At 43.0% G+C, this 20065-nt stretch overlaps 1 protein-coding gene across 1 annotated transcript; it reads left to right on the top strand.

The window, feature by feature from the left end:
* The first annotated feature begins 221 nt into the window (after positions 1 to 221).
* On the top strand, positions 222 to 1633 carry LOC115173912 (fatty acid-binding protein, heart). The gene is made up of 4 exons (XM_029732412.1): positions 222 to 380; positions 559 to 734; positions 827 to 931; positions 1413 to 1633. Exons 1-4 carry the CDS (start codon positions 308 to 310, stop codon positions 1464 to 1466), a joined length of 408 nt encoding a protein of 135 aa, XP_029588272.1. The 5' UTR covers positions 222 to 307; the 3' UTR covers positions 1467 to 1633.
* The last annotated feature ends 18432 nt before the right edge of the window (positions 1634 to 20065 follow it).

Here is a 20065-nt window from a genome sequence, read left to right as displayed (position 1 = left end):
CACTCTTTTAAGCATTTGAAAGGACATTGTGAAACGCATAGCCTCTGACATAGTAAGCTAAACGTAATTTGGCACAGTAGTAGATGTGGCACTCAAAAACCTTTCACTCATTCTAGCATTATTCCATCCATCGAAAATTGAGGAACTACATGCAGTGACGTTCGTGACTGTGATTGGGTAGTTTTAGAATGCGCGAGCCAGATAGATCCCTTTAAAACCGTGGACCGTTCTCAACACAGTGAGTAGAGTTGAGCTTGGACCAATAGACCGCACTGTTGGGAATATTGCAGATAGGCTAACTGGAAAGATGGTTGACAAGTTTGTGGGGACCTGGAAAATGATTTCCAGCGAGAACTTTGATGACTACATGAAAGCTTTGGGTATGATATATTTGTCTAATCTTAAATTATTGATTAAATATGAATGTATATAATATACATATAACATTATGCTATGATTAGGCTAGTCATTTTTCTTTGCATAAATTATTATGCATTGGGTTGCACCACGCCACACTGTTAATACATCCCTCTTGACAGTTTGGTCTCCGTTGTGCAGGTGTTGGTTTCGCGACCCGGCAGGTGGGAAACCGCACCAAGCCCAGTTTGATCATCAACATGGACGACCAAGGAATGATCTGTTTGAAATCCCAGAGCACTTTCAAAACGGTTGAGGTTAAATTCAATCTCAACGAGCCTTTCGAGGAAACAACCGCAGACGACAGAAAAACAATGGTTGGTTGGGATAAAAATCTGTGTGAAAATCCGTTGATTTGGGTTAACGGGTCATTGGAAATAACTTTCTTTTTTTTTCCTTTCATTTTCAGACCGTTTTTAGTCTTGAAAATTGCAAACTTGTGCAAAAACAGAAGTGGGACGGCAAAGAGTCAACAATAGAGAGAGAGGTGACTGGTGATGGAAAGTTGATAGCGGTAAGGAATCGTTTTTTAATTACCTATATAAATAAAAACACGTTTCTCAAATGGTCCTGTAGTCTTTTTTTGGCAGGTTTGTAGTGCTTGTTTATTTGTAAATAACTTCTGAACTTGACAGACTAATGTAAAAAAAAAAAAGTATGATATAAATGCATCTTTCAAAACTTTTTTCACCACAAAGTTGAAATGTTGCCAATGAAACTTGTTGGGAAAGTTAAGTCACACTTGACTATATAAGCTCAACCATTTTACATCTGACATTGAACAAGTGTTTTATCACCCTTTAACCTAAAACATATGCTGGAATGTGTATTCCTGGCTCTTCGCCTGCACCTGAAACATCTCAACTCTGACCTACTGTAACACACCCTATTTTCCTCTCCTATTCTCCTCTCTTCTCCTTTCCCCTCCTCTCCTCTTCCTCTCCTCTTCCTCTCCTCTTCCTCTCCTCTTCCACTCTTACTTCTCATCCTTACAGAAATGCGTGATGGGAGATGTGATTGCGGTGAGGACGTACATGAAGGAGGTGTAATGGGACTCAGGACCATTTTGTTTCGGATGACGACAGGCTCAGTTCAATGAGCAGCAAAGCTAAAGTTGCTCATATTATTCATTGTATTGCCAAACAAATTTATGCATTCAATATAATACATTTGGTTATAAACATTGTTTTGATTTTAATAAAAAACTTTAAATTGCCCTCTGTTCTCATTTGGAATTATTGCATGATGTCTTGTCTCCAGTTGTGACAGTAGGGACAATATTGACCGCTAAAGACTTACATGTATGTTTTACTTTTTTAACTCTAAACATATAAAAATAATGACACATAAGACAAGAACACATTTTATTCATAGACTTTGACACAAAATGTGGGAGATTTCATCCCATCGTGTTGCCACGTTTCTCCTTAAATAACAGATGTCTTTCTTGATTGCAATGAGCTTTAACAATGAACAAATCCATCATTGTTTTCTGCAACAAATAATTAAGTATATTTGATTAAAGCAAACATCGATATTTGTCAGCTCCCTTGGCTTTATCATAACCATGTGTTTAACCCATTACAGTCTTGGCCTTGTCTAAGCCGGGGAAGGGGGTTCTGGTAAGCTATATGGAATTGTTTTAAGAATGTCACACCAAGGATTATTTAGCTATTTGATTTCAAATTTTAAGACCCCTTGAAAGATCCCCCCCCAAAATAAAATATATATTTGCTGAACACACACATTGAATAACAGATTCACTTCATGGAGCAACAGACAGTCCCCCTCCCAAAAAATCTAAAGGAAGTTTGTTCTGAAGTGTCAGGAAAGATTTATTTTAGTTTTTTTGACATATATTTAACCCATTTTTTTGTCACTAAACAGTCTCCATATTCTGTATACTTCCATTTTCTTTTTAACTGGTACCGGGGGGGATCTTCAGATGAGGCCTGTGGGCATCCTAGAGCGAATCAAGCGACATGTATGTGTTTGTGAGAGTCTCACCCAAACTGTATAGCCTAAACTGTTCGGACTCTACAGACAAAAGTTGGTAGATCGGCTGTACGGACTTCAGACGAGTCCCAAGACACGTGTGAGGGTCGCAATAGTTTCTAGGCCAAACCATTCGGACGCTACAGACGATTTTGTGAGAAGACTGATTTTCAGGATATCTCATGGTCTGACGAACATGGTGGATTGAGACATATCCAATGCAAAAAAAACCGATATCTCTAGTTTAATCTGACAGATTTATATGGGGATTATTTATTATGCTAATTTAGCTTTAGCTAACACTTTCAAACACTGTACAAGTCAGATTGATATGGAATGTAGATTTTGAAGGATTATGGTACAGTACATCAACATGGACAGCCTATTTACTGTATGTTAAGATGTTTTGCTCAAAGAAAAAAATGTGAGTGGTTTGAGTCATAACAGGACTGTCAAGAGTTGAAGACCTTGTGAAATTTTGAATAGCAACAGGAGCCATTGGAGACATTTTCCATCTAAACCAAGTAGCTAAACCTTGGAATGTTACATGATGAATGCTTGTTGTTGGCAGGGGACCACCAGACCTACTCTACTGGGATGTGAATGCTTTTAGATTATCAGAGGGGACCAGTGTTAGAGGTCACAGAGGACATGTTTTCCTTTCCTTTTTTTGGTCTGGAACATTTCTCATGTTGTAGGCCACATAGTTGCAGCGATGCGTAACTTAGGGAACCCAGAGCATTGTGGGTCTCCCTGGAGTCACTCCCTTTGGCAGGGACTCGAGCTGAGATTGTTCCAGCGAGCGACAGTTAGCCGACAGCCACTTTCCCATGGCAGGAAACCGAGCAGATATACTGATTGTGGTTAATGGCGAAAACAGCTGAAACAGGTGGAACTGTGGGCCAACTCTCCACCGACATCACATTTAGGCAGGACAATGCAGTCGGCCCACTGCCTACGCTGTATAAAGTTTGCACAGTGGGTGCGTTGCCAAATTTATCACAGTTGCAAATGCTGGTAGGATAAACACAACTTGAGACGTGCAGCAAGGTATCGACTGATTGGTACAGTGTAGTAGAGCCAAGTTGAAGTTACAGACTGCTGTACACACTAATGGAAGTCTCCTGCCCACATACAGCGTGATCAAAATATTTCATCAATATTTTGATATTCATATGGATGACAGTATTGGTCCAACATGAGTACTGTTGGACCAATGACTCAAGGTTCATAATTATGATCTCAACAGTAAGTTATTAGGTGTGTGTGTGTGTGTGTGTGTGTGTGTGTGTGTGTGTGTGTGTGTGTGTGTGTGTGTGTGTGTGTGTACGTGTTATGTGTGTTTGTATATTCGTGTGTATGTGTTTGTGTGCGCGTGTGTGTGTGCATGTGCAAGGGTACAAGTTCCTTCTGAGGCATGAGAGAGAGAGAGAGACATCTAAAATAATACCGCCCAAGCCTTAATCCATACAACTCTCAGCTGCTTCTGGTTGTGTTCTAAATGACACCCTATATAGTGCATTACTTTATGGGCCATGGTCAAAAGAAGTGGACTATATAGAGAATAGTGTGGCCATTTAGACACAGCCTCTGTGTGAAAGCAGCAGTTTGGTGGTAAAGGGAAAGGATACATTACTATAACAACTCGTAGTTCAGTGATCCGCTGTAGCTGTGGCCAGAGGTAATTACAGCACCGTTAGAAATGTTTAACGAAACAAAGTTGTGTGAAGAGAATTAATTGTATTTTGGGATACATATTAGGCTTCTGTCATTGTTTACCAAAGAAGAGAAAGTCAGGTCGGTTTCCCAGACACAATTTAAGCCTAGTCTTGGACTAAAATGCACTTTCAATGGAGATTCTACATTGAGCAATTTAGTCCAGGTTTACATAATCTGTGTTCGGGAAACCAACAGTAGAGTCCTGCTCAAAACTAATACAGCAGTGTCTGGGATTGATACAGTCTACACTAGAGGGACTGATACAATGTCTGTGTATCACATTAGGTCTATTCACACACCCAGAGGGATGTTTTTGAGACTGTGTGTGTGTGTGTGTGTGTGTGTGTGTGTGTGTGTGTGTGTGTGTGAGAGAGAAATGGCTAGCTAGTTAGCGGTGCGTGTTAGTAGAGTTTCAGTCAGTGGCGTCACTTGCTCAGAGACCTTGAAGTAGTTGTTTCCCTGTGTTCAGAGAGTCCCTGGTTTGAGCCCAGGTTGGGGCAAGGATCGCTGCCTGCACCTGCCCGCCCGTCTAGCATCACTACTCTGGACGGTTCTGACTTAGAATATGTGGACAACTACAAATACCTAGGTGTATGGTTAGACTGTAAACTCTCCTTCCAGACTCACATTAAGCATCTCCAATCCAAAGTTAAATCTAGAATCGGCTTCCTATTTCGCAACAAAGCATCCTTCACTCATGCTGCCAAACATACCCTCGTAAAACTGACTATCCTACCGATCCTTGACTTCGGCGATGGCATTTACAAAATAGCCTCCAACACTCTACACAACAAATTGGGTGCAGTCTATCACAGTGCCATCCGTTTTGTCACCAAAGCCCCATATAATACCCACCACTGCGACCTGTATACTCTCGTTGGCTGGCCCTCGCTTCATATTCGTCGCCAAACCCACTCGCTCCAGGTCATCTAAAAGTCTTTGCTAGGTTAAGCCCCGCCTTGTCTCAGGTCATGGTCATCATAGCAGCACCCACCTGTAGCACGCGCTCCAGCAGGTATATTTCACTGGTCACCCCCGAAGCCAATTTCTCTGCTGCCAATGACTGGAAGGAATTGCAAAAATCACTGAAGCTGGAGACTCATATATCCCTCACTAACTTTAAGCATCAGCTGTCAGAGCAGCTTACACATCATTGCACCTGTACATAGCCCATCTGTAAATAGCCCATCCAACTACCTCATCCCCGTATTGTTTTTTTTTCTTTTCTCCTTTGTACCCCAGTATCTCTACTTGCACATTCATCTTCTGCACATCTATCACTCCAGTGTTTAATTGCTAAATTGTAATTATTTCGCTACTACAACCTATTTATTGCCTTACCTCCCTAATCTTACTTCATTTGCACACACTGTATATAGGCTTTTCTATTGTGTTATTGACTGTATGTTTGTTTATTCCATGTGGAACTCTGTGTTGTTGTTTGTGTCACACTGCTTTGCTTTATCTTGTCCAGGTCGAAGTTGTAAATGAGAACTTGTTCTCAACTGGCCAACAAGGTTAAATAAAAGCTGAAATTTAAAAATAAAAATAAAAAAGAGAGGGATGGAAGCAAGACTGTTACAAGTGTGTGTGTGTGTGTGTGTGTGTGTGTGTGTGTGTGCCTTTGATACACAGGGGTATCTTGTTGACCAGACAGCCTGGACATTACAGGAATGAAATCACATCCTTTGTGTCACATCTGGAAAGCTCCACTCGCAGTATACCGTCCACTCACACCCTTCCGCTGTCCCCTTCCTCACACACACACACACACACACACACACACACACACACACACACACACACACACACACACACACACACACACACACACACACACACACACACACACACACACACACACACACACACACACACACACACCAGCACCAAGGCTATAGTAGCCTAACACACACGTACGCACACACACATGCAACACAGTTTACTATAGTTCACTTTGTTTTCCTCAGCCTCACCCATTGGGTCCTGAGAACAGGGTATCTGATATGGCAAATATAGTTTTTATCTGAAAACAATAATCTAATACGTATTTAATGTTCCTACCAACCCAGGCACCTCTTACTGTGACCATATAAAAACACATTTTCTCCCCTCAGGTAAAATTTGTGACACTACCCTATATAAGATTTCATAACATAATCTTTACAAAAACACCTCTTCTATCCTCCTCTTCTATCCTCCTCTTCTATCCTCCTCTTCTATCCTCCTCTTCTAACCTCTTCTGTCCTCCTCTTCTGTCCTCCTCTTCTATCCTCCTCTTCTATCCTCCTCTTCTATCCTCCTCTTCTATTCTCCTCTTCTGTCCTCCTCTTCTATCCTCCTCTTCTATCCTCCTCTTCTATCCTCCTCTTCTATCCTTCTGCAGTCTCTTCTATCCTCCTCTTCTATCCTCCTCTTCTATCCTCCTCTTCTATCCTCCTCTTCTATCCTTCTGCAGTCTCTTCTATCCTCCTCTTCTATTCTCCTCTTCTATCCTCCTCTTCTATCCTCCTCTTCTATCCTCCTCTTCTATCCTCCTCTTCTATTCTCCTCTTCTATCCTCCTCTTCTATCCTCCTCTTCTATTCTCCTCTTCTATCCTCCTCTTCTGTCCTCCTCTTCTATCCTCCTCTTCTATCCTCCTCTTCTATCCTCCTCTTCTATCCTCCTCTTCTATCCTCCTCTTCTGTCCTCCTCTTCTATCCTCCTCTTCTATCCTCCTCTTCTGTCCTCCTCTTCTATCCTTCTGCAGTCTCTTCTATCCTCCTCTTCTATCCTCCTCTTCTATCCTTCTGCAGTCTCTTCTATCGTCCTCTTCTGTCCTCCTCTTCTATCCTCCTCTTCTATCCTCTCTGTCTTATTGATCTACTCAGGTTGCAACAGGAGCGCTAAAGCAAACCTGGGTTCAGATAGTGTTTGAACTCTTTCAATTGCTTTGAGTGTTTGTGGATCCTGCTTGGAGTGCCAGGTGAGCGGTGTTTGCACTTTTGGGACTAGTCCATTGGCTATATTGCGCCAGACAAACTCAATCAAGCACAGCTAAAGCATTTGAAAGATTTCAAATACTATTTGAATCTGAGTCTACTCTGGAGTGAAGTGGACCTTGGGTACAGCCTGGTCCTGCGGCCTGCTGGGTAGAGAGGGGGTTGATTGGTAGGAAGGTTAGGTCTGTCAGCCCTGGCCTCAGCGGAACTGCACGGAAGCTGGATTTGAACTACTTCCAAATCCAGTTTAACTGAGGATTGGATGAAGTCTTTCTGATTTGAACTGCATCAGCTCTGGGTTTGGGCGTTATGTTATGCAAGGAAGGAATGGACAGCCTGACCAGATTTGGGCTCACTGCAGAAGCAACACATCACAGAGTAAAGAAATATATATATTTGTCAAGTGTTTTATGTGTGTTGTATTTCTAGGAAATTACAGATCAAATGAAATACAGGGATTAGGGATTTAAGGTTGATCAATTGATGGACGAAAATTATAATCTGTCATCAGGCACTCCTCAATGCACAAAATGTACTCTGAAAAACCTTTCGGTTCCCATTTCGAGCTAGGGGATTAAACCCTCATTTGAGATTCATGTAGTCCCCAAGGGAAAGATGAGAGAAGTAGTAAAAAAAAGAACTGGGGTGATGACAGTCTTAAAAGGCTGCTTTACTGTGCATGTGCTGCCTGCCATAGAAGCGGGGTAATCTAATGAGCTACATTATAGTCATATTTGCTGACAAGCCTGCAAGTGTTGAGTGCTGAAATAAAGAACTCATGTCCTGATATAGAAACTGTCTAACAGCTTTTAAGTCATTCACCATTGTGTGTTGGAATTTTTCGGATCATGACCGACAGACCAACAAACCAGCTTTTACTGGCATTCTCACTCCTCATGGTGCCTCAAGACATGTGATCTCTAATCTTTTGTAGGGTAATGCAGGGAGAGCTGTGAAGGAGAAACAATGTCTCTGTAGGTGTGGAGTGGCTAGGTGGGGACCTGAAGATACACTACATGTGGACACCTGCTCGTCGAACTTCTCATTACAAAGTCATGGGCATTAATATGGAGTTGGTCCCCCCTTTAATGCTATAACAGCCTTCACTCTTCTGGGAGGGCTTTCTACTAGATGTTAGAACATTGCAGTGGGGACTTGCTTCCATTCAGCCACAAGAGTATTAGTGAGGTTGGGCTAAGTTTAAGTTGCATTAGCTTGAGGAGCTAATACAAGTCTTCAGGTCTTCAGCTTTAAGAAAGCTGCAAATGTACACCCAAATCATCTTAACCACCTAGGCCCAGGTTAAGAGACAGGTCCTGGACTAGGCTTAACCTGTGTCCCTAAGACCGGCCCTTAAAGAACTACAAGGTTTGTTGATGCTCAGAGGTCAGAACATGGCCTGACTGTCAGACTATTGTCTAGACTACAGTCAGACTGTTCTGTGCTGCTGTCTACTAGGGAATGAGTCATTTAGGGTAAACAGTAAAATATTGTGTCTGTCTTGATTCCTGTTCTCCAATGAAAATGTGAAGAGTGGGAATGACTGGAATCTCCTAGCTGTAAGATGTTGATATGGAGAACTGTTCTTTGTTTACGTCTGAGCTCTACGAAGACACCACAGCCTTCTAATGGAGGTGCTGGGGTCACAAGACATTGGCCTTATCACAAGTCAGGCCGTACGCACTGGGCACAGACGTCATTTCAACGTCTAGTTTTCATTTGCATTTGGTTGAGATGTCAACTAACGCAAATTCATCATGTAATCAACAAACAATGCCACCATGTCATTGAATTTAGGTTACAAGTTAGTTGAAAAAAAAGACGAAATTCCCTTATATTGATGAATTTTTGCCAATCCAATCAGTTTTCCACGTTGATTCAACATCATCACATATAATTTTTTGAATGACTTGGAAACAACATTGATGCAACCAGTTTTTGCCCAGTGGGTATTGTTGTTGTGGTGTATTGTATATGGCTGGAATTCTTCCTAATACCTCACAGAACTTTGGAGAGAACATGATTTGTGATGTGAGAGACCAGAAGAGCTACAGTATCATTGTTTGACTGAAGCCAGTAAAAACAATATTGGACTGTCTGCGAAAGAATCTACCTTGTCTTCATGAACGAGTACACAGTAGAGTTCCATTTTTTAAAATAAAATCCTCTTTAAAAGGCCCAGTGCAGCCAAAAACATGGATTTCCTGTGTTTTATATATATTTTCACACTTAGATTGGAATAATACTGTGAAATTGTGAAAATTAAGATAATGCCCTTTTAGTGGAAAACTGTTAGAAAATACAGCCTGAAATTTCAGCCTGTTATGGTGGGACGGAGTTTTGGCCTGCCTGGTGACATCACCAGGCAGTAAATTAAATTAGACCAATAATAAAGACAGTTCCGGAAGGGATACTTCGGGATTTTGGCAATGAAGCCCTTTATCTACATCCCCAGAGTCAGATGAACTTGTGGACACCATTTTTAGCGCAATGACTGGAAGTCTATGGTAATTGCTAGCATGCTATTTAGTATTGGCTTGCAAAGCTACCTCTAACTTCCTTCATACTGGATGCAGCGACATAAAAATGGTATCCATGAATTCATCTGACTCTGTGGAAGTAGATAAAGGGCTTCATTGCCAAAATCCCGAAGTATCCCTTTAAGTGCAACAATTTAGACTGCAATATTCGGACAATCAGAGCCAAGATATCTTGGCACTGAGAAAAAATGAGAACATTTCAATTCCAGTATAAAACCATAACAATGTATACTTTGTTTATAGAATTTAGAATTGGTTGTCATTGATTGGTCACAAAATAAAGACCCAAAATGCAGTTAGATCTTGACTTTGGTTCATAAACACAAAACAATAGGCATCCGAACTCCCTCAAACACTTTCAAGCACAACGCTGCACACATCACGCACTTCCCCACAATGTAGGGGAAAGATAACAGGGTGCTGTAACGGGGCCTGTGATTGTCCAGAGGAAAAAGGAAATCATCTGTCATGAGCTGACCTCTCTCCAAATGGCTCATAAAGCGTCCGTCTACCAGTTAAAAGCAAAACAGTTCCTCTCCTTTTAACCCTCTCAAGTCTAAGTGAAATCTCAACAGCCAATTCCCAACTAACAACAAATGTTCCCACATCTTTAGAGAAGGTTCCTTCAAGAGTCTCATTAGGTCATTAACTAATGTTTTCATAGGAATGTTCCTGTGATGTGCAAGGAATGTTCCCAAGAGACCATTCCCTTAATGTTAAATAGAACATACCCAGAACGTGGTTACCATGTTCTCAGAACATTTCATGGGAACTTTGCAAGAACATTCATGTGTCCAGTTTTCTGTACGTTAGGGGAACATTCTATCTATGTTCGCAAAAACCTTCTGAGAACATTTTTAGAATGTGTTGGTGTTAAGGTTAGGAGAACATTCCCTTAATGTCAGCAGAATTTTTCTAGAACGTGGTAACAATGTTCTCAGAATATACAACATTAATGTTCTACTGTGTAATGTTTATGGGATGTTGCAAGAACACTCGTGTCAAGTTTTCTGAGGGTTAAGAGAATATTCTGTCAACGTTCCACCAAACATACGCAGAACATGGTTACCATGTTCTCAGAATATACAATATGAATGTTCTAGACATATTTCATTGGATGTTGCAAGAACATTCATGTGTCCAATTTTCTGATGGTTAAGAGAATATTCCATCAACGCCCCACCAAACATACACATTTACATTTACATTTGAGTCATTTAGCAGACGCTCTTATCCAGATTGATTTCCAGTTAGCGCCTTCATTTTAAGATAACTAGGTTGGACAACCACATTTTCATCAATAAAGTAGCTATAAGCAGTCAGATCTAGTAAGGGGGCGGGGATCAAGTGCAAATGTTAGTTCATGAAAAGCTTTTTTTTGAGGGTTGGGGTGAGGAAGGGGTGCGAAGGGGTGTGCTGTGGGATTATTTAAGACAGGACACAGGACATGGTTGCAATGTTCTCACAATATTAGATATTATTGTTCTAGACAGGTGTCATGAGAACATTGCAAGAACATTTGTGTCCAGTTTTCTGAGGGTTAGGATAATATTCCATCAATGTCCCACAAAACATACACAGAACATGTAAAAAAAGAAAAAGCCAAACCCAAGCACCAATGACAAACGCCCTAACCACTGTCTAAATGCGGAACACACATTTCAGTTGAAGGCATTCAGTTGTACAACTGACGAGGTATCCCCCTTTCCCTTTCCCAGTAAGGGATATCACTAGGACATGTGCTTATTGAGCCAGTAAAGTTAGACCATGTCCAGAAACCAGAAACCCTCTTCATTAGGCACTTGTATAGATCTGAAACAACTTGATAGGTATAAGCAATAGGGTGAATTGACTATGAAGTAAATCTCAGGTCTATTGAAAGTACACTGAAGAAACACTTTTATTGAGGAGTATAATTAAACAGGTTAATATGCCTCACCAAAATTAGACATTTATACAGAAGGCCCTTCAGTTTTTGAAATAAGTACATCAAATCAATGATGAGAATGGTTGGACTATCTAATACCTGACACGGACATGGCGGCGCAGCAGGAATTTTGGCATACTGTCAACCAAGAGGTTGTGAGTTCAAATCCCAGGTGGGGAGATGTTACTGTATAAATGGACCTGTGCAATGTAATCATGTAAGTTAAAAGCACATGAGTATCCCTAATCCTGCACACAGACAAAGAGCTATCACTGGTTCACAAATCAGGGCATTAATTGTCTTGGTAACGTGATGTGTAATGAATCTTTTTTTGGACACATAACTGTTCTCATGAAACGTGTCTAGAACATTACAACCATGTTCCGTGTATGTTTGGTGGGATGTTGATGGAAATGTCTCCTAACCTTCGGAAAACTGGACACTCAAACATTAGGGGAACATTACGAGTGACATTACAAAAACGTTCTCTCTCCCTACAATTGTTCACCTCAACCTACAGTGATAATTTATAGAATTTATATAGAGGTTTCCAATGCTCAAATCATTTAACATGGCATGCAACTGCATTAAGACAAATAACCAATGTAGTGACAGCCAGGGATATACAAAATAATTTAGTTGTGTTTTACTATTTACGAGTTGTTTTTATAGATCCTACTGCACACATAACTGGATGAACACAAACACACACACACACACACACACACACACACACACACACACACACACACACACACACACACACACACACACACACACACACACACACACACACACACACAAACAAACAAAGCTATAGTTCCCTTTCTCTCTCTCTGGACTGTAAAAAGCCAACTACGCCTTTACTGAAACAACACACACACACTCATAATAGGCTCCCTTTCCACTGACACTACACAGCTGCACGTAAAGCAAGCAAACACCCTCAGTGGGTCATATGTCTTTGGCTTTTTTTCTCATGAGGACTTTTGATCCAGAAAAGGGAGAGTCAGCCATGTGACTCAGAGGACAAAAATGCTTCACACTGAGCTGAAAGTCAGAGATTTTGCTCTCATTAAAAAAGAAGGGGGAAGAGGAGGTGGTGGAGGTGGGACAGACGCTAATTTGCAGATCTGGGTTCAAATAGTATTTCAAAACCCCACCCATATGGCAACTCCAGGCAGGCTAGAGCCAATTTCAAATCTTTTTTGAACCCAGGTATGCTCCTTTGCAGTGCTTTGTAGTCTCCAGACGTGTGTGTTCCTGTCCGTGAGTTTGAAGAAAGCAGAAATAATTCAGCTAATTGGGCTATGTCTGTGAAATATATAAGGCAAGCTACAAATCCCTCAGGAAATATTTGGCTTGTTCAAAGGTCCAAAGGTATGTTGCCCAAGAGGAGGGTCAGGAGTTTACCCTGACCCTTACCACAAGGAAAAACTCTAGGTCCTGTAAGTACACTTCTGGTAGAAATTGTGCTACATGGGACCAGAGTTTTTCCTGATCAGATGACGTGTTCAGGAACAACTCCTTGCCCTACCATTAAGTACTACCAGAGATGGAAGAGGAAGCGCGACACTCCACTCACAGTTTTTTTCTGGTTCAATGTAAGTCAATGAACTAAGTAGACCAGACCCAGCTGCTATTACACTGGTGCCACCCCGTTACAGTTATTTCCAACTGCTTACACACAAAATCTTTTCATGTCACACAATTTTTGAAACCTCTCACTCAAAGTGCAAAACTACACACCAAATATCCAAAACTATAAGCTATTTCTCAGCCTTTGACTCAGTTGTCAATTGCATAAAACACTTTTTTCAAAACACTACACACAATTCTCTACCTAAAACACAAAAATCTAACAGGAAGTGACTTGCTTTCCTTTTCCAAACACAACCAATCAAAATGCTACACTTATTCACCAGGTCACACACACAATAGGACAGAGGGCAATTACCAATGTTCCTGGACAGCGTGGGGGTAATATAACTATGTGTGCTGCCATCACTCAAAACGGGGTCCTCCATCACAATGCCACACTGGGTCCGTACAACACCGGCCATATGCTCACTTTTCTGGATGCAATTTACACAATGCTTGTCCCTGATCCAGATCAGGAGCCTGCTAGATTTGTGATTTTATGGGACAATGTTAGTTTTCACCGGGCTGTTCTGGTCCAAAACTGGTTTGCCACCCATCCACAATTTGTAGTTTTGTACCTACCCCCATATTCACCTTTTCTAAATCCCATAGAGGAATTCTTCTCAGCCTGGCGCTGAAAAGTGTATGATCGCCAACCCTATGCCCACATGCCGCTACTCCAGGCAATGGAGGACGCATGTGGGGACATAGAGGTTGCCTCTGTCCATGGTTGGATACGCCATGCTAGGAGATACTTTCCTCGATGTTTGGCAAGAGAAAACGTATCTTGTGATGTGGACGAAGTCTTGTGGCCAGACCCAGCCCGGAGAAGAGATGAAGCGTAGCTTAGCACTGGTGACTGCCCCCCCCCTACCAATTCCTGGACTGTCCCCCCGGGACCCCACACACACACAATTGTGTTCTTTACTGTATTCTAAAGAATATACTTTTGGTTTACATATGTTTATGGTTTTGTTGTATGCTACTGTATACAACAGTAATGTTTGGCCTAATAAATATTTTGTTTCTACATTGCATTGGTGTTTACAGTGTACTTGTTACCCCTCTCAGCAGATTACTTTCACTGTAGAACATTGTATTGAAATGTAGATATAAGCCTATGAAATGTAGATATAAGCCTACATCCTTGGAGAGCTCTTTGGTCTTGGCCATGGTGGAGAGTTTGGAATCTTATTGATTGATTGCTTCTGTGGACAGGTGTCTTTTTTACAGGTAACAAGCTGCGGTTAGGAGCACTCCCTTTAAGAGTGTGCTCCTAATCTCAGCTCGTTACCTGTATAAAAGGTAACAAGCTGCGGTTAGGAGCACTCCCTTTAAGAGTGTGCTCCTAATCTCAGCTCGTTACCTGTATAAAAGACACCTGGGAGCCAGAAATCTTTCTGATTGAGAGGGGGTCAAATACTTATTTCCATCATTAAAATGCAAATGAATTTATGACATTTTTGACATGCGTTTTTCTCTATATTTTTGTTGTTATTCTGTCTCTCACTGTTCAAATAAACCTACCATTAAAATTATAGACTGATCATTTCTTTGTAAGTGGGCAAACATACAAAATCAGCAGGGGATCAAATTCTTTTTTCCCCCACTGTATTATGAAAGCAGTGTTTGCCATTTGATGCAAATGCTTCATTCTGACATGTGTTTATGGCATTTTGAATGCAGTGTTACATTTTGAAGGAGATGTGAGGCATTTTGCATTTTGTTTGTGCAGTTTAGGGAATTGTGAGTAGAGTTTTGAAAAAAAAGGACACAGTTTTGAAAATGTGTGTAAGCAGTTGGAAAAAACTGTAAGTAGACCGGAACTGACAAATTTGTTTTAATGGTAAATGGCCTGAGTGAACTCTCTTCATTCATCCACCATCTTTGGTATTACTTCCGCTGAATCAGCAGAGTGCCCTTTTAACTTTATACGATCTCATATGGCTGATGATGAGTGCGCTCCAGTCCAGTGTTTTAAAATACCTATTCTTATTAAATCACCTGTAAATACAAATATTTTCATTTGATTTTGCTCACGCCATTAAAATCTTCAATAAAACACACACTGAAGATGAATTTAGAAATATTTCCAGGCCTCCTGAGTGGCGCAGTGGTCTAACACACTGCATTGCAGTGCTAGCTGTGCCACTAGAGATCCTGGTTTGAGTCCAGGTTCTGTCACAGCCGGCCGTGACTGGGAGACCCATGTGGCGGCACAACAATTGACCCAGTGTCGTCCAAGTTAGGGGAGAGCCCATCGCACTCTAGCAACTCCTGTGGTGGGCCGGGCGCCTGCATGCTCACACAGTCTCCAGGTGTACGGTGTTTCCTCCGACACATTGATTGAATATCTGGGTTTTCCCTTTCTTCCGACACATTTAATCAGTGGACACCACTCGCTTTTATTACAACACACCTGTCATAATTGTTTTCTTTACTAAAGTAGAGGTTTATTATTATTATTGCTAAAGTGTCATGCCCTGACCTGAGAGAGACGTTTTGTTTCTCTATGTGGTTAGGTCAGGGTGTGGGGTGGGCATTCTATGGTGTCTATTTCTTTGTTTTGAGCCGAGTATGGTTCCTAATCAGAGGCAGCTGTCTATCGTTGTCTCTGATTAGGAATCATACTTAGGTAGCCTTTTCCCAACTGTAGTTGTGGGATCTTAATTTTGTACTGCTTGTAAAGCCTGCAAGACGTGACGGTCGTTATCATTGTTTATTCTTTTTGTTTGTAGTGTTCTGAGGTAAAATAAATACACGATGAACACTTACCACGCTGCGCTTTGGTCCACTCCTTTTGACGATCGTGACAGAAGATCCCACCACCAAAGGACCAAGCAGCGTGGGCTGATGGACTGGACCTGGGAGGAAATCCTGGATGGGGCAGGACCCTGGACAAGGCCTGGGGAGTATCGCCGCCCGCAGGAGGAGATAGAGGCGGCGAAAGCAGAACGGCGATACTGGGAGGAACAGGCAAGGAAACCATGGAAGCCCGAGAGGCAGCGGCAAAAAAAAAATTGGGGGGGGGGGGGGGGGCACACAGGGAGATTGGAAAAGTCGGGGTTGAGACCTGAGCCAACTCCCCGTGCTTACCATGGGGAGCGAGTGACCGAGCAAGCAGCGTGTTATGCGGTGATGCATCACCAGTGCGCACTCACAGCCCGGTGCGCTCGGTGCAAGCTCCTCACCGTTGCCGTACTAGAGTTGGCCATCAGCCAGGAAGAAGTGCGCCGGCTCAGCGTATCTGGTCTCCAGTGCGTCTCTACGGCCCAGGTTATCCTGCGCCTGCTCTACGCATGGTACACCAGCGCAGCACAGTTCGTCCTGTACCAGCGCCCCGCCCTTGCTGGGCTACAGTGACCATCCAGCCAGGACGGGGTGTGCCAGCCCTGAGCTCCAGACCTCCGGTGCGCCTCCACGGTCCAGTGTGCCCTGTGCCTGCTCTGCGCACCCAGTGTCCCGTGCATCTCCCCAGTCCGGTGACACCGGTTCCAGCTCCACGTAGGAAGCCTCCAGTGATGATCAATGGTCCGAAGCCTCCAGTGATAATCCATGGCACGAAGCCTCCAGTGATGATCCATGGCCCGGAGCATGTAGTGATAATCCATGGCACGAAGCCTCCGGTGATGATCCATGGCCCGGAGCCTGTAGGGATGATCCATGGCACAAAGCCTCCAGTGATAATCCATGGCCCGGAGCCTCCAGTGATGATCCATGGCACAAAGCCTCCAGTGATGATCTATGGCACGGAACCTGTAGTGATGATCCATGGCACGGAGCCTGCAGCAACGGTCCCCGGTCCGGAACCTACAGAGACGCTCTCCAGTCCGGAGCCTCCAGCGACGCTCCTCAGTCCGGAGCCTTCAGCGACGGTCTGCAGCCCGGAGTCTTCAGCGACGGTCTGCAGCCCCGAGTCTTCAGCGGCGGTCGGCAGTTCAGAGCCTCCGGCGATGACTCACGGTCTGGTTCCTCCGGCGACACAGAAGCGGGGGGATCAGCGGGCGGAGTGGGGGCTACGCCTCGAACCAGAGCCGCCGCCAAGTATAGATGCCCACCCGGACCCTCCCCTATAGGTTCAGGTTTGCGGCCGGGAGTCCACACCTTTGGGGGGGGGGGGGGGGGGGGGGTACTGTCACGCCCTGACCTGAGAGAGACATTTTGTTTCTCTATGTGGTTAGGTCAGGGTGTGGGGTGGGCATTCTATGGTGTCTATTTCTTTGTTTTGAGCCGAGTATGGTTCCTAATCAGAGGCAGCTGTCTATCGTTGTCTCTGATTAGGAATCATACTTATGTAGCCTTTCCCCACCTGTAGTTGTGGGATCTTAATTTTGTACTGCTTGTAAAGCCTGCAAGACGTGACGGTCGTTATCATTGTTTATTCTTTTTTTGTTTGTAGTGTTCTGAGGTAAAATAAATACACGATGAACACTTACGACACTGCGCTTTGGTCCACTCCTTTTGACGATCGTGACATAAAGGTACTGCATAGATGTAAACATTTTTTTTTTAGCAAGAGATAGCACTTGCATAGCCTATGAAAGTAGCAGAAATGTGCAGAAAGCCGTTCTGAATGCATTTGTTGTAAGGGAAACAATAACAGTCTTGAACTTTTTTGGCAACATAGTGACATATTCTTATATACTGTACAATGAGGAATTCAACTACAAATACTAGTCTTCTCCCATTTCTTTGAACCATTGCCCCCACCCACATGGTGTATATACAACAATAAATAAGAATAAGATAATAGATACAAAAATGTGAAGAACAAATCAATCAACTCTAATTAGCACATGTAGGACAGTATGCAAGTGTGCATGGACCTTGCAGATGTATTTCTCACATGTGCAGCAGTCCTTCGGGGGGCAGAATTGGCATCTCCTCCTCTTGTCTGCCCCAGCTGCAGCCTCAGGTGGATCAGGACAAGATTCATCCCCCTGAACAGCTTTCACAAGCACTGCAGAGGCTCCTGTGTGGGATAGGCTCTCCCTTCTTTGAATGTGTGGGGTTACAAGTACCTTTCCCAGCTACTCCAGGAACACCCTCCTCTTGTTCCGCTTATCAGGCATCCAGGTAGCGTTGATCTTGTTCCATATCACAAAGGCATTGTATGAGGACACATCAATGATGTTATGGAAGATGACCAGGGGCCAGCGGGCAGTCATCCTCCTGCAGCTGTAAGTTCCAATCACCTTGTCCAGGTTGTCCACGCCTCCTTTGTTGTGGTTGTGGTCCAGGATGATGACTGGCTTCCTGTCCTCACGATCACTGATCTTAGCCGTTTTGTGCAGTGTGCTCGGGAGGACCACATTCATGGTCCTCTTTGGGAGGTAAGAAATTGTGGTGGTGGGGGTGAAGGCAAACTTTGATGAGAAGGCCTCTCTCCCCCTTGTTGCGAGGAGTGCAGGGGGGAGCTCAGGCTTGTTCTTTCTAACTGTGACAACTATGGTGATCTTCCTCTTCAGGAGCTGCTGGCTGAGTTAAATTAGTAGCACACATAATCTACATTTCTCATTGTGTGTGTGTGTGTGTGTGTGTGTGTGTGTGTGTGTGTGTGTGTGTGTGTGTGTGTGTGTGTGTGTGTGTCTTTGTGGTGTGTAAATTATTTTATAACTGCCGGGTCAAAAATGACCCTAAGACAATCTTTGTACCCTGGTGGTGTACAGCTTTCATGGAATATGAACAAAGGCGATGTTTCACTTTTTCTAATGTTGGGGTCACTCTAGGAAAAGTAATCAAATTTAAAGTTGAAAAAATATAATTTAGGGGGTTTTCTCTGCTGTTAAACATAGTGGCGGGTCATTTTTGACCCTTAAGACCACACAAGTCTTAAAAGTCCTCTTGTTACGAGCCTCCTAGTAGGAGGGAGGTGCAGGAATCAGGAGCAGGAGAGCAAGGAAGTCCCAGTGTGTCACGCCCTGACCTGAGAGAGACGTTTTATTTCTCTATTTTGTTAGGTCAGGGTGTGGGGTGGGTATTCTATGTGTTATATTTCTATGTTGTTTTTTTCCCCTTTGATTGGCCTCGTATGGTTTCCAATCAGAGGCAGCTGTCTATCGTCGTCTCTGATTGGGAATCATATTAGGCAGCCCTTTTTCCCTCCTTCGGGGTGGGATCTTGTTTTTGTATTGCTCAGTGAAGTCTGCAGAACGTGACGTTCGTTTTTCGTTGTTTATTAATTTGATTTAGTGATCTGAGTTACAATAAAGAAATATGAGCACGGACAATCGTCACACAGTGGCACAAATGTTTATTAAAGGAGTCCCAACTCAACAACAACATGGGGGGAAACATGCTCAAACGAAGTCGCCACACACAGGGAAAGTAACGCAACACATGGAGGAGAAACCTCTACTCCTAAACAAATCTCTAAACGGTAACACTACCGAATGAAAAGAGAACCTCGTGGTGCAGACACGCACCCCTAATATAGTACACATACGAACAATCCCGCACAAAGATTAGCAGGCAGCGGAGGTAAATAAACCCACCGAAATCAACTAAATGAAACACAGGTGTGACAAAACAGACAGACACAAACGAAAAGGAAAAATGGATCAGTGGCAGCTAGTAGGACGGCAACGACGACCGCCAAGCACCGCCCGAACAGGGAGAGGAGCCACCTTCGGTGGAAGTCGTGACACCTCTTATGTTGTTTAAACATTTTAAACATAGTACAGCATGCTACTTAATGTAAACATGCAGGACAATAAAGCATTCTCTGAATATTCATTTAAAATGTGTCTAAAAGAAGATAGCTGCAGAATGCGTGGAAAGTTCTTTCAAAGAATAATAACATTTATAACAAGTATTAGAATTACAACACTGTATTAATGGATA

Source organism: Salmo trutta, chromosome 34 (genome assembly GCF_901001165.1).
Source record: "Salmo trutta chromosome 34, fSalTru1.1, whole genome shotgun sequence".
NCBI lineage: Eukaryota > Metazoa > Chordata > Actinopteri > Salmoniformes > Salmonidae > Salmo > Salmo trutta.
This window is presented reverse-complemented; position numbering and strand designations above follow the sequence as displayed.